This window comes from Hemitrygon akajei, chromosome 16, assembly GCF_048418815.1.
Source record: "Hemitrygon akajei chromosome 16, sHemAka1.3, whole genome shotgun sequence".
Classification (NCBI taxonomy): domain Eukaryota; kingdom Metazoa; phylum Chordata; class Chondrichthyes; order Myliobatiformes; family Dasyatidae; genus Hemitrygon; species Hemitrygon akajei.
Window position 1 is genome coordinate 58,219,365 of NC_133139.1, and position 13,311 is coordinate 58,232,675.

At 44.8% G+C, this 13,311-nt stretch overlaps 1 protein-coding gene across 1 annotated transcript in view; it reads left to right on the forward strand.

Moving 5' to 3' along the window:
- Positions 1–289: 289 nt before the first annotated feature.
- Positions 290–13,311, forward strand: part of LOC140739656 (uncharacterized) — a 70,212-nt gene continuing 57,190 nt past the window's right edge. Inside the window, exons 1-7 of the mRNA XM_073068030.1 lie at positions 290–531; positions 2,915–3,003; positions 5,918–6,057; positions 6,804–6,997; positions 8,020–8,068; positions 9,492–9,673; positions 10,853–11,007. Coding sequence (XP_072924131.1) covers positions 290–531; positions 2,915–3,003; positions 5,918–6,057; positions 6,804–6,997; positions 8,020–8,068; positions 9,492–9,673; positions 10,853–11,007 — 1,051 coding nt within the window. The remainder of the gene's footprint in view (positions 532–2,914; positions 3,004–5,917; positions 6,058–6,803; positions 6,998–8,019; positions 8,069–9,491; positions 9,674–10,852; positions 11,008–13,311) is intronic.

Below are 13,311 nucleotides of genomic sequence, written 5' to 3' on the forward strand. Positions count from 1 at the left end.
CAGTTCCCCTGTTTCTAGTGTTCCATTTGCCTGAGCAGAATTCTTTTTGCCTTCCCCAGTGAGATCCCTTACCGAGTTAAGCCTGAGGTATTGCCAGCTACGGCACAGGAGGAATACAAAATATTGCAGATGCCGAAATGAAAACCAGAAAATGCTACAAATGTTCAGCAGGTCAGGCAGTGTTTGTGGAAGATGGAACCATCCTCAACTGCTGATCTGAAGCACAAACTGTTTCTCCACAGGTCACTGAGTATTATTTTCAATGACTGGACCCTGTGAGTTGCAGAGAATGAAAGGCATTGCTGAGAGCAACTCACGTAAGGAGATGTCTGGCCAGATTGTTGGGAGGCTCACAGTTCCACAATCTAGCAACCCAAGTGTAGCACGAAGGTTAAACCTGCTGTGGAAATACTTGGATGCAACTGGACTTCAAGGACTTCTGGAGGACCTGTATGCCAGGCTGTTGAGGACAGAACTGCCACAAAATCCATATCCGAGCCTTTTCCGTCAGGTCCGGCAGCAGGCAGAAGGGTAAGAGAAAGTATTGGTTGTTCCTGATTTTGTAATCCAGTATCCTAACCTAATATTCTAGAGTCCCATGTCAAATCCCACTAGAGTAGCTAGCAGTTGGGTTTAAAGGATCAAAGGGGATAAAAATAAATTTACTATCAAAGAATGTATACTGTACACTCAGTGGCCGCTTTATTAAAGACAGGAGAGTATCTAATAAAGTGACCTCAGGAGTGGAACCTGGTGCGACCTTCTGCTACTGTATACCACCCACTTCAAGGTTCAACATGTTGTGCATTCAGAGATGCTCTTCTGCACACCACTGTTGTAACACATGGCTATCTGATTTGCTGTTGCCTTCCTATTAGCGTGAACCAGTCTGGCCATTCTCCTCTGACCTCTGTCATTAACAAAGTGTTATCACCCCCAGAACAGTCATTCACCGGATGTTTTGTTTTGTTTTTTGCACCACTCTCTGAAAACTCCAGAGACTGTTGTGCTTGAAAATCCCAGGAGGTCCAACAGTTTCTGAGATACTCAATACTCAAACACCCCACTTGGCACCAACAATCATTCCACAAACAAAGTCACTTAGATCACATTTTTTCTCCATTCTGATGTTTGGTCTGAACAGCTACGGAACCCTTGACCATGTCTGCATGCTTTTATAAATTAAGTTGCTGTCACATAATTGACTGATCAGATATTTGCATTAATGAGTAGGTGTACCTAATAAAGTGGCCACTAAGAGTAGATCACCATATACAACCCTGAGATTTATTTTCTTGCAGGCATTGACAGGGAAATAAAGAAAAACAATAGAATTTATGAAAAAATATACATAAACAAAGAATGACAAACAGCCAATGTGCAAAAGAAGGCAAATTGAAATAAAATTTAAAAATGAATAATTCTGAGAACGTGAGTTATAGGGTCCTTAAAAGTAAGTCCATAGGTTGTGAAGTTAGTTCAGCATTGAGGTGAGTGGAGTTATCCACATGGGTTCAGCAGCCTGATGTTTGTACAGCAATAAATGTTTCTGAACCTGGTGGTGTGGGACCCAAGTACCTCCTGCCTGATGGCAGCAGTGAGAAGATGGCATAACCTGGATGGTGGGGGTCCTTGATGATGGTTCGGAAGTTCAGTTGGTAATACAGAAATAAAAGCTACACAGGTTCAATGGAGAATGGAGAAAGGTTGCACAAGCTGACCTTCCCAAGAATAACTTGATCCCAAAAAAATGAAGGGTGTTTTAAAAAACTTCTGAGACCTTAATGCAAAATGAAAATCAGGAAATCAAAAACATGAACAAAGATTTAAGATTTAAAAAGTGAGTTAAGAAGAGGCAGAGGGATTTTGGGAGGGGAATGCAGACTTGGTAACTGAAAACATGGCTGCCAATGGTGCCAGGATGAAGGTCGGAGATATTGCAGTAACAAAATATCTCCGAGTGTAGTTGGGCAACAGAGCGGCAATCTGATAGAGGAGTATAAAATTACAAGGGCATAGATAGGGTTAATGCACAGATTGGTAAATAAATGAACTAGGTAGCAAGGCATTAGTCAAACCACATTTGGAGTATTGTGAGCAGCTTATCCAAGAAAAGATGCGCTGACATTGGAGAGGGTCTAGAGGAGGTTCACAAAAATAACCCTGGGAAAGATGAGAGGAGTGTTTGATCACTCTAGACCTATACTCATTGAAGTTTAGAAGAATGAAGAGGGAAGCCTTATCGAAACCTATCACATATTGAAAGGCCTAGATATGGTAGATGTGGAGAGGTGGTGAATCTGTGGAACTAATTGCCACAGATAGGTATGCACGCAAGTCATTGGGTATATTTAAAGTGGAGGTTCATAGGTTCTTGATTAGTAGGGGCATCAAAGATGAGAGGAAGAAGGCAGGAGAATGGGACTTGAGAAGGAAAATACATCAGCTAATATAGAATGGCAGAGCAGCCCCAATGAGCTGAATGGCCTAATTCTGCTTCTAGGTGTTATGGACATGGGTTTAAGCTGAGAGGGCTGAGATATAATAGGAACATAAGGGGCAACTGCTTCATGCAGAGGATGGTCAGTGTGTTGAATGAGCTGCCAGAGGAATTAGTTGAGGCAGATCCATTAACATTAAAAAAAATTTAGACAGCTACATAAACAGGAGAAGTTATTGGGCCAAACACAGATTTAAAAAAAAGAGCTGAGGGGGACATCTTGGTCAGCATAGATGTGTTGGGCTGAAAGGTGTGTTTTCATGCTGTGTGACTCTCTGACTTCTGGTGAAAAATTAGAAGAAATCCACCTGGCAAGTCCCACCTGTGCAAGTCACAAAAGTGAACTAATTACATTTGAATTGTTTGTCTTTCTTGTGATCATTATTGCATTGCACTGCGTTTTGTGTCTCACAGGTTCCGATTAACTAAATTCACTCCATCTGAAAGAATTCTTCCCGATCTGAGCTTACCGACAGTTTCCACTGCCATTGGATACGTATCAGGTGCAGTAACTGGGGTCTCTCTGTGGAGAGCATTGTGCTCACCAAGACACCACTCAGCCCAGTAATGGTCGCTATCTGAGCTTACGTGGGAACAGTGGGCATCGGCACTCAGTCCACCTTGTTATGGCCTTATACCTTACTATTTACCTGCACCGCACTTTCACTGTACTGTAACACTTCATTTAACATTGTTATTGTTTTATTTTGTTTACTTCTGGAAATCTGGAAATACAGATCCACAGTTCATTGGAAGTGACATCTCAGGTAGGCAGGATCTTAAAGAAAGTTTTCAGCACTTTGACCTTCATAAATCAAAGTATTGAGTACAGGAATTGGGATATTATGTTGAAGTTGTATATGAAGACAAATTTAGAGTATTGTATGCAGTTCTGTTCACCTACCTAAACAAAAGATATCAATGAGATGAAAAGAGTGTAGAGAAAATTTACATGGATGTTGCCAGGACTTGAGGATCTGAGTTATACAGAAAGGTTGAACAGGTTAGGACTTTGTTCCCTGGAGCACAGGAGAATGATGGGAGATTTGATAAGTTATACAAAAGGATGAGACGTAGAGATGGATAAATGCAAGTTGACTTTTTTTGCTGAGGTTGGGTGAGACTAGAACTAGAAGCCAGAGATTAAGGGTGAAAGGTAAAATATTCTTACTTCTGTGGTTGGTTGGTTGGTAAGTTGATGGAAAAGATCCTGAGAGGCAGGAATTATGAAGATTTGGAGAGGCATAATATGATTAGGAATAGTCAACATGGCTTTGTCAAGGGCAGTTGTGCTTTATGAGCCTGACTGAATTTTTTGAGGATGTGACTAAACACGTTGATGAAGGTAGAGCAGTAGATGTAGTGTATATGGATTTCAGTAAGGCATTTGATAAGGTACCCCATGCAAGGCGTATTGAGAAAGTAGGAGGCATGGGATCCAAAGGGATCCTGCTTTGTGGATCCAGAATTGGGTTGCCCACAGAAGGCAAAGAGTGGTTGTAGACGGGCCATATTCTGCATGGTCGGTGACCAGTGGTGTGCCTTAGGGATCTGTTCTGGGACCCATTTCTTCATGAGTTTTATAAATGACCTCGATGAAGAAGTGGAGGGATGGGTTAGTAAATTTGCTGATGACACAAAGGTTGGGGGTGTTGTGGATAGTGTGGAGGGCTGTCAGAGGTTACAGCAGGACATCAATAGGATGCAAAACTGGGCTGAGAAGTGGCAGATGGAGTTCAACCCAGATAAGTGTGAGGTGGTTCATTTTGGTAGGTCAAATACGATTGCAGAATATAGTATTAATGGTAAGACTTTTGGCAGTGTGGAAGATCAGTAGGATCTTGGGGTCCGAGTCCATAGGACACTCAAAGCTGCTGTGCAGGTTGTCTCTGTGGCTAAGAAGGCATATGGTGAACTGGCCTTCGTCAACCATGAGATTGAGTTTATGAGCCAAGCGGTAATGTTACAGCTATATAGGACCCTGGTCAGACCCCACTTGGAGTACTGTGCTCAGTTCTGATCACCTCACTACAGAAAGGATGTGGAAACAATAGAAAGCATGCAGAGGAGACTTATAAGGATGTTGCCTGGATTGGGGAGGATACCTTATGAGAATAGGTTGTGTGAACTCGGCCTTTTCTCCTTGGAACAGCGGGGGATGAGAGGTGACTTGATAGAGGTGTATAAGATGATGAGAGGCATTGATCATGTGGATAGTCAGAGGCTTTTTCCCATGGCTCACATGAGAGGGCCCAGTTTTAAGGTGCTGGGGAGTAGGTACAGAGGAGATGTCAGGGGTAAGTTTTTTTTACACAGAGAGTGGTGAGTGCATGGAATGGCTGCTGGCGATAGTGGTGGAGGTGGAAACGATAGGGTCTTTTAAGAGACTCCTGGATACGTACATGGAGCTTAGAAAAGTAGAAGCTATGGGTAACCCTAGGTAATTTCTAAGGTAAGGACATGTTCAGCACAGTATTGTGGGCCGAAGGGCCTATATTGTGCTGTAGGTTTTCTATATTTCTATGTTTCTATTTAAGGGGAATCTTTTCACTCAGAGGTGGTGCAAATGTTTAAAGAGCTGCCATTGGAAATGGTGGATGCGGTTCAATTGCAACATTAAAGAGAAATTTGAATAAGTACATGGATGGGCTGAGTATGGAGGGTGATCCAGTTTCAGGTCGATGGGACTAGGTATGGACTAGATGGGCTGAAGGGCTGTTTAGACCATAACACTGTTCTTTGCTTTAGTGCTCTATGACTCTATGATAAATGATGGCCTTGATCAATAGACAACTTCATTGCAGAATTATACCTCCATGGGATCCTACAGTGTGGAAAGAAGCTATATGGCCCTTTGTATCTGCACCAGCAGTTGGTAAGAGTGATCCAGCTTGTCCCTCCTCCTGCTCTTGCCCTACGACCCTCTGGTTATTGGATACACACCTATCCAGTTCTAACAGTTACAGTCAGATCTTCCTCCATCACCTGCAGACAGATCACAGTCACTCCCTGTGCCAAACAGAAACTCACTCCACTTTGTCAGGGTACCGGGAGGGTGAGTGTTACATATGCATGAAGCAATAATGACACGGGAGCAGCAGGATGAAGCGTTTTTGCTGAGCCATGTTAACCGCTGTACACACTGGGCAACTGTAGTGTGTGAGCGACGAATCAGGCCGGCTGTGTTGAAAACGTGGGCACTGCAAAGCCCTCGCTAAAGAGCCCTCCATACGCAGGAGATCCAGCCGATTCACCATGCCACATCCTCGCAATCAATCTAATACATCTTGTGGCATTTCAGATAATTCTTACGTGGCTCAGCCTGTGTCCTTTGTGTGTTTGAACCTTGGGCGCAGTGGTCACAGTACTGACGATCTGTGGCTCCCTAACTGTAATTTTTATTGTTGAAACCCACAGGTGCCTGCAGCTCCTCCCAGGTGTGGGGACTACCTAGTGTTCTCCGCTGCGTCTCTCCTGCTCACGTCAAACAATACAACCAGCTGGTAGCCAGCGTCACTCCTCCTCCCACCAGTCTGCCTCAGTCCCCTGCCTACTCAGTGAGTCTATCTCTGCAGATCCTTTGGTCACTCTTCCGTGAAAGTGGCAGATGGCGGTCAGTGCAAAAATAGTGATAAGGGATACACTTTGGTAGGTTGAACCAGACGGCAGAGTACAAGATTAATGGCAGGATTCTTAGCAATGTGGAGAAACAGAGAGAATTTAGAGTCCACAGATACCTCAAAGTTGCTGTGCAAGTTAACAAGGTTATTAAGAAGATGCATGGATGATAGAAGAATGGAGAGTTATATAGGAGAGAAGGGTTACATCGATCTTAGAGTATGCTGAAAGGTCAGCACCACATCATGGACTGAAGGGCCTGTACTGTGTTCTAATGTTCTATGCTCTATGTTCTAATAGTTCAGCATTGGCTAGATGGGCTGAAGGGCCTGTACTGTGCTCTAATATTCTATGCTCTATGTTCTAATAGTTCAGCATTGGCTAGATGGGCTGAAGGGCCTGGTTCTGTACTGTGAGAAGTGGTTTCTGAATCTCAGAAGTGTTTTTGAGACACTCCCGTGAAGCTTGCAGCTCAAGGTTCTAGAGTGGGACTTGATCCCAGAGCCCCGATATTCAGTGGTAAGAATTCGATCCTGTGTTCCACAAATGGTTGTGGTACACCTGGGGTTAACCATACCATACACGGCACCATCTGGATGTTTGGCTCAGTTTAGAGCATATGAAGACTGTTGGATCATTTTATCTGTAAATGAATTAATTTTGAAAATTACTGTGTCACTTTCAGGTTCAGGTGATAGCTGCTCTCACAGGCCCAGGCATTTTTACTGGAACTTTCTATGACCTGCCTCCCGCTGTAGATGTTCTCTTAAATTTCATCATCGTCAGTTCAGATGTCCAGAGAGCCGAATCTGTCTATGCAGAATGTATCAGGAATGATATCAGCAGGACAGTCAAACAGGAAAACCACCTGGTCTTTAGGTAATTCCCAGAAGCTGGGAAGGGATTGGGAATGTTGAGCACACTGGAACAATTTAAAGAACTGGAATACTGGAAATCTGAAACAAGAAAGGCTGGGGGCACCCATCACACCACAGAACGTTGGGAAGATGGAAAAGCAGCCAGGGTTTCAATCTGCTCAGAAATGGAAATTGATCGAATTATCCAGCACAGAAAGACGCCCTTCAGCCCCACTGCAACATTTACACTAATTGCACATAATTCCATAAGACACAGGAGCAGAACTAGGCTATTTTGCCCCTCGAGTCTGCTCTGCCATTCCATCGTGGCTGATTTATTATCCCCCTCAACCCCATTCTCCCACCTTCTCTCCGTAACCTTTGACACCCTTACGAATCAAGATCCTATCAATCTCAGCTTGCAATATACTCAATGACAGCCGTCTGTGCCAATGGATTCCACAGGTTCACCGCTCTCTGGCTAAAGAAATTCCTCCTATTCTCTGTTCTAAAGGGGCTTCCTTTTATTCTGAGGCTGTGCCCTCCGGTCCTAGACTCTCTCACTATTGGAAAAATCCTCTGTATGTCACACTATCTAGGCCTTTCAATACTCTGTAGTTTACAGTGAGATTCCACCCCACCCCTATTCTTATGTCCAACACAAAAACATTGTTGCTCTCTTTTTGCATTACTTTTTAATTTAATTTTTTATATATATTTCTTATTTTTATTAGGTATTGCATTATACTGCTGCCACTAAACAACAAGTTTCACGGCAACATCTGTGGAAAGGAATAACCAGTTAACCTTTCAGGCCAAGATGACTGAAATGTCGACTGATTATTCCTTTCCACAGATGCTGCTTGGGTTCCTCCAGCAATTTGTTTGTGTTACTCTGGATTGACAGTATCTGCAGAATCGCATGTGTTTAAATTTCACGATATACGTCAGTGATAATAAAGCTGCTTCTGATTCTGATGTACTGTGCGCCTGCTTCTGCAGTCCGGTTACCGCCATCCTCACTGGTCTGCCCTTCTGTTGCAGGTTGGTTATCCCTATTGACAAAAATGGACAAAGGAAAGTTTTCTCCAGAGTGAGTACCTCTCTGTTAGTGATGAACAGTCACTTTCCTCTTCTCCTTTATGTGATGTTTACATCATCATAGCGATCAGCACCTACAGCCTTTCCATAGCTGCCCTGAAGGAAATGGTTGAACAAAAGCACCACGGCCCAAGCACCACACCGTGTTATAGAAAATTGAACATAGACACTGGCCACTGTATTCAGTACCTTCTGTACCTAATAAAACAGATGCTGAGTGGATGTTCGTGGTGCTGCAGTCCATCCACTTCAAGGTTCAATATGCTGTGCATTCAGAGATGCTCTTCTGCACACCACTGTTTAACATGTAGCTATTTGAGTTACTGTCACTTTCCTGTCAGCCTGAACCAGTCTGGCCATTTTCTTTTGACTTTTCTCATTAAAAATGCACTTTCACCCACAGAACTGCTGCTCACTGGATCTCTTTTTATTTTTCACACCATTCAGTAAACTCCAGAGGCTGTTGTGTGTGAAAATTGCAGACCAGCAATGTCTGAGATATTCAAACCACCCTGTCTGGCACCAGCAATCATTCCAAGGTCAAAGTCACTTAGATCACATTTATTCACCATTCTAATGTTTGGTCTAAACAGCTAAACCTCTTGATCATGTCTGCATTCTTTTCTGCATTGAGTTGCTGCCACATGATTGGCTGATTATATATTTGCATTAACGTACAGGTGTACAGGTGTGATTAATGAAGTGGTCATGGAGGGCAGCACATAGAACCTGGAACATTACAGCACAGTACCTACAGGCCTTTTGGCCCACAACGTTGTCAACACTTTAACCTACTCTAAGGTCAACTTAACCCTTCCCTCCTACATAGCCTCCATTTTACTATCATCCTTATCCCTCCCTAAGAGTCTCTTAACTGTCCCTAATGTATCTGCCTCTCCCATACCCCTAGCACTGGTACCCGGACCAACATTGGTCCGTCAGTCAAGACTGCTGACAGACTGAACGATCGAGCTGACTGTTCTCTGTGGAAGTTGCTGTGTGTCAGTCCTCTCAGGAGCTCGCACGCTGCCCTCGGAGTCCTCACTCGGTCCACCAATGTCACTGTCTCCTTGGCGCAGAGCTATGGGATTCACTACCTGCACTGTGGCTGGGTCTTTCATGGACCCCATCCCTTGCTTGGGGGAGTATCAACGATCCAGGCAGAGCTTTGGGTGGTGAGTGCCCAGAAATGGACGGGACAGCAGTGTTGACAGGAAAACATGAGGTTGTGGGATCTTGCTGTGCACTGACGGGCAGCCATGTCCACTCCATTCCAGCAAGGATCAACCTTCTCCTGAGCTCCTGAAGATCTGACACAGCACCAGTAATGACTGGGTCACCGGGTCCTGTTATTGGACCAATCCATCTGTCCATCTCACTCTCTCTCATCACCTTCGCCCTCTCCTCACCTGTAGGACCAGCTGACAGACCTCCCCGATGACTTTCACTCCTGTGTCTCAGCAGCCGTATCCATAAAGCAGATGGCTTGGCTGCAGTGCCTGTGGCGACTGAACGTGAATGGCGGGGACTTCGTCATGGGGGCAAAGCTGTACAGTCTGAGCCTCATTCGGCCCTCAGATGAGTACATGGAGGAGAGGTAGGAGCGGGTGAACCTACTCAAGGTAGGTCAACATGGATCCATGCTGATCTACCTCAACACACAGCAGAAATATGTACTCACTCCACCCCCAGACCTGTGCACTGCGCTGTGACCCAAACTCAAGGTGGAGTTTATTGTCAGATGCACAGATGCAATGAAAAATGTGCGTGTGTACATGTGTTTGTGTAAATGTGTGTACATGTGTGCACGAGTGTGTGAGTGCAAGTGTGTGCATCTGAACATGCTTGTGCGAGTGTGTGTCTGAACGTGTGAGTGTGTGTGTGTGTGTGTGTGTATGTATGTATGCACGAGTGTGTGTGTCTGTATGTGCAATTGTGTCTGTGTGTGTGTATGTGTGTGCGTGAGTGTGTGTGTCTGAACATATGAGTGTGAGTGTGTTGGTGTGGGTGTATGCGAGTATGTGTCTGAACATGTGTGTGTGCGTGTGTTTGTGTGTGAGAGTGTGTGTGTGTATGCGAGTGTGTGTGTCTGAACGTGCATGTGTATGTGTGTCTGTGTCTGAGTGTGTGCGTGTGTGTGACTCACTCCAGGCCAGAAGCCAGTGGGCTGAGAACACGTAGCTCGCCAGTGTGGTCGAGATTTGAGCTGCAGCACTAAGGAAGAGCAGCATTGCTAGAAATGCCATTCAACCTTGTTTTCCCTTTCCAGAGATCTCATATTTTCTTACCATTGAGAAGGAGGCCATTTGGCCCATTGAGTCTATGCTGACAATCTCATCAATCCCATTCCTTACCTACTTCTTTGTGACATATTCCCACCAACTCTTCCTTGTTCTCCTGTCACCCATTTGCCCTCTTGTGATTGCCTACACAACATCTCCCCCAACCAGTCAACACATCGTTGGGATGTGGGTGGTAACCGAAGCACCTGGGGGAATCCCACATGGTCTCAGGGAGAACGTGCAAACTTCACACTGACAGCACCCTAGGCTGGGATCAAACCTGGGATTGATGTGAGCCTGCACTACCTGCTTCCAACCCCTGGACCCTCTGTAAATAAAGGTCCACCCCATCTCAGCATAGGGTTCTAATGCAGTGTCTCGGCCCAAAACATCAACTGTTCATACTTTTCTTGGATGCTGTCTGGCCTGCTGAATTCCTGCAGCATTTTGTGTGTGTTGCTATCTCAGCGTGATTGCTTCCCTCTTCTCTGCAGGGTTTTCGATTACTCCGAGCTTCCGCTGATCCATCTATACTCCAGTGTCTTCCTCCAGCAGAGTCATGCGGAAGCCTACTGTGGGATGTTCATCCCAAGGAAGGAGGCTATTGACAAGGACCTGCAGCACCCACGGAGCAAGGCCTCCCATAACTGTGGGTATCAGATAAACCGTTTTATTGTCTGACGTGTACTGGGACACAGTACATTTGTTTGTTTGCATCCAGGCAGATCATTCTGTAACAAAGAGACTCTGCAGGTGATGCAATGACTTATGTTTATGATTTCCAGCATCTGCAGGACCTAGTGTGTCTATGATATGCTGCTCCACCGTGCATACCTTCCCTGAGGAACTTTAAATCTTCTGAGACCCTCTCTCACTTTTCTCCCTCTGTGTTCTCACCTATCACCAGCCAGCTTGTACTCTGGCCCATCCCCCCCACTCCTTATTCTGTATTCTACAGTGTAGGGAAGTGCATGGCCATGCATTTTGGTAGAAGGAATAAAGGCAGAGACCATTTTCTAAATGTAGAGTGAAATTCAGAAATCTGAGATGGGAAGGGATTTGGGAATCCTAGTGCAGATTCCCTAAAGTTTATCTTGTAGGTTGAGTTGGTGATAAGGAAGGCAAATGTGATCTTAGCATTCATTTCAAGAGGACTGGGATATAAAAGCAAGGATGTAATGCTGAGGTTGGGCCGCGCTTGGGAGTATTGTGTGCAGTTTTGGCCCCTTATTTAAGAAAAGGTGTTCTGGCATTGGAGAGGATCCAGAGGAGCTCTATGAGAATGAATGCAGGAATAAAAGGGTTAATGTATGAGGAGTGTTTGATGGCTTTGGGACTGTACTTCCTGGAGTTTAGAAGAATAAGGGGGATCACACTGAAACCTATACAACATTGAAAAGCCTAGATAGAGTGGACGTGGAGAGGATGTGCGAAGTCTAGAGCCAGATGATACAGCCTCAGATTACAAGGACATCCTTTTAGAATAGAGCAGAGATTAGCCAGAGAATGGTGAATCTATGGAATCCGTTGCCACAGACAGCTGTGGAAGCCAAGTCATTGGGTATATTTAAATTGGTGGTTGATAGTTTCTTGATTAGTAACCGTGCCAAGGATTACAGGGGAAGGCAGGAGAATGGGGTTGAGACAGAAAATAAATCAGCCATAATGGAATAGCTGAGTAGACTCAATGGGCTGAATGGCCTAGTTCTGCTCCTTTGTCTCATAGGAAGTATTAAGGGACAGATTTTTAAAACCCTCGTCTTTTCCTGTTGGGGTGACACAATGAGCAGGATTGTCAGTAACTCCTTGCATGTCCCACATTTGCTCCAGTAGGATACTTATAGACAGACAGACAGACATACTTTACCGAGCCCGAGGGAAATTCGGTTTCGTTACAGTCGCACCAACCAAGAGTAGTGTAGAAATATAGCGATATAAAGCCATAAATAATTGAATAATAATAAGTAAATAATGCCAAGTGGAAATTAGTCCAGGACCAGTCTATTGGCTCAGGGTGTCTGACACTCCTAGGGAGGAGTTGTAAACTTTGATGGCCATAGGCAGGAATGACTTCCTATGACGCTCAGTGTTGCATCTCAGTGGAATGAGTCTCTGGCTGAATGTACTCCTGTGCCTAACCAGTACATTATGGAGTGGATGGGAGACATTGTCCAAGATGGCATGCAACTTGGACAGCATCCTCTTTTCAGACACCACCGTCAGAGAGTCCAGTTCCACCCTCACAACATCACTGGCCTTACGAATGAGTTTGTTGATTCAGTTGGTGTCTGCTACCCTCAGCCTGCTGCCCCAGCACACAACAGCAAACAGGATAGCACTGGCCACCACAGACTCGTAGAACATCCTCAGCATCGTCCGGCAGATATTAAAGAACCTCAGTCTCCTCAGGAAATAGAGACGGCTCTGACCCTTCTTGTAAACAGCCTCAGTATTCTTTGACCAGTCCAGTTTATTGTCAATTCATATCCCCAGGTATTTGTAATCCTCCACCATGTCCACACTGACCCCTTGGATGGAAACAGGGGTCACCGGTGCCTTAGCCCTCCTCAGGTCCACCACCAGCCCCTTAGTCTTTTTCACATTAAGCTGCAGATGATTCTGCTCACACCATGTGACAAAGTTTCCCACCATAGCCCTGTACTCCGCCTCATCTCCTTTGCTGATGCATCCAACTATGTCAGAGTTATCAGAAAACTTTTGGCTCCCTGTGTCCATGAGGTCTTACTGCTGTTCTTCAGCCTCCAAAGTCCCACTCAGGATTCTATTAGCTTGTAATCAGTGATGCTGAGATGCAGATTGAAATTAATTAGTAATTTAAAATTTTACATTACTTACAAATTTACATCAGTTAAGAGAGTTGTGGACATCATGGAAACAAGCTTTCCTTCCATGAGACTGTCTGCACTTGCCACTGCCTCAGTAAAGCAGCCAG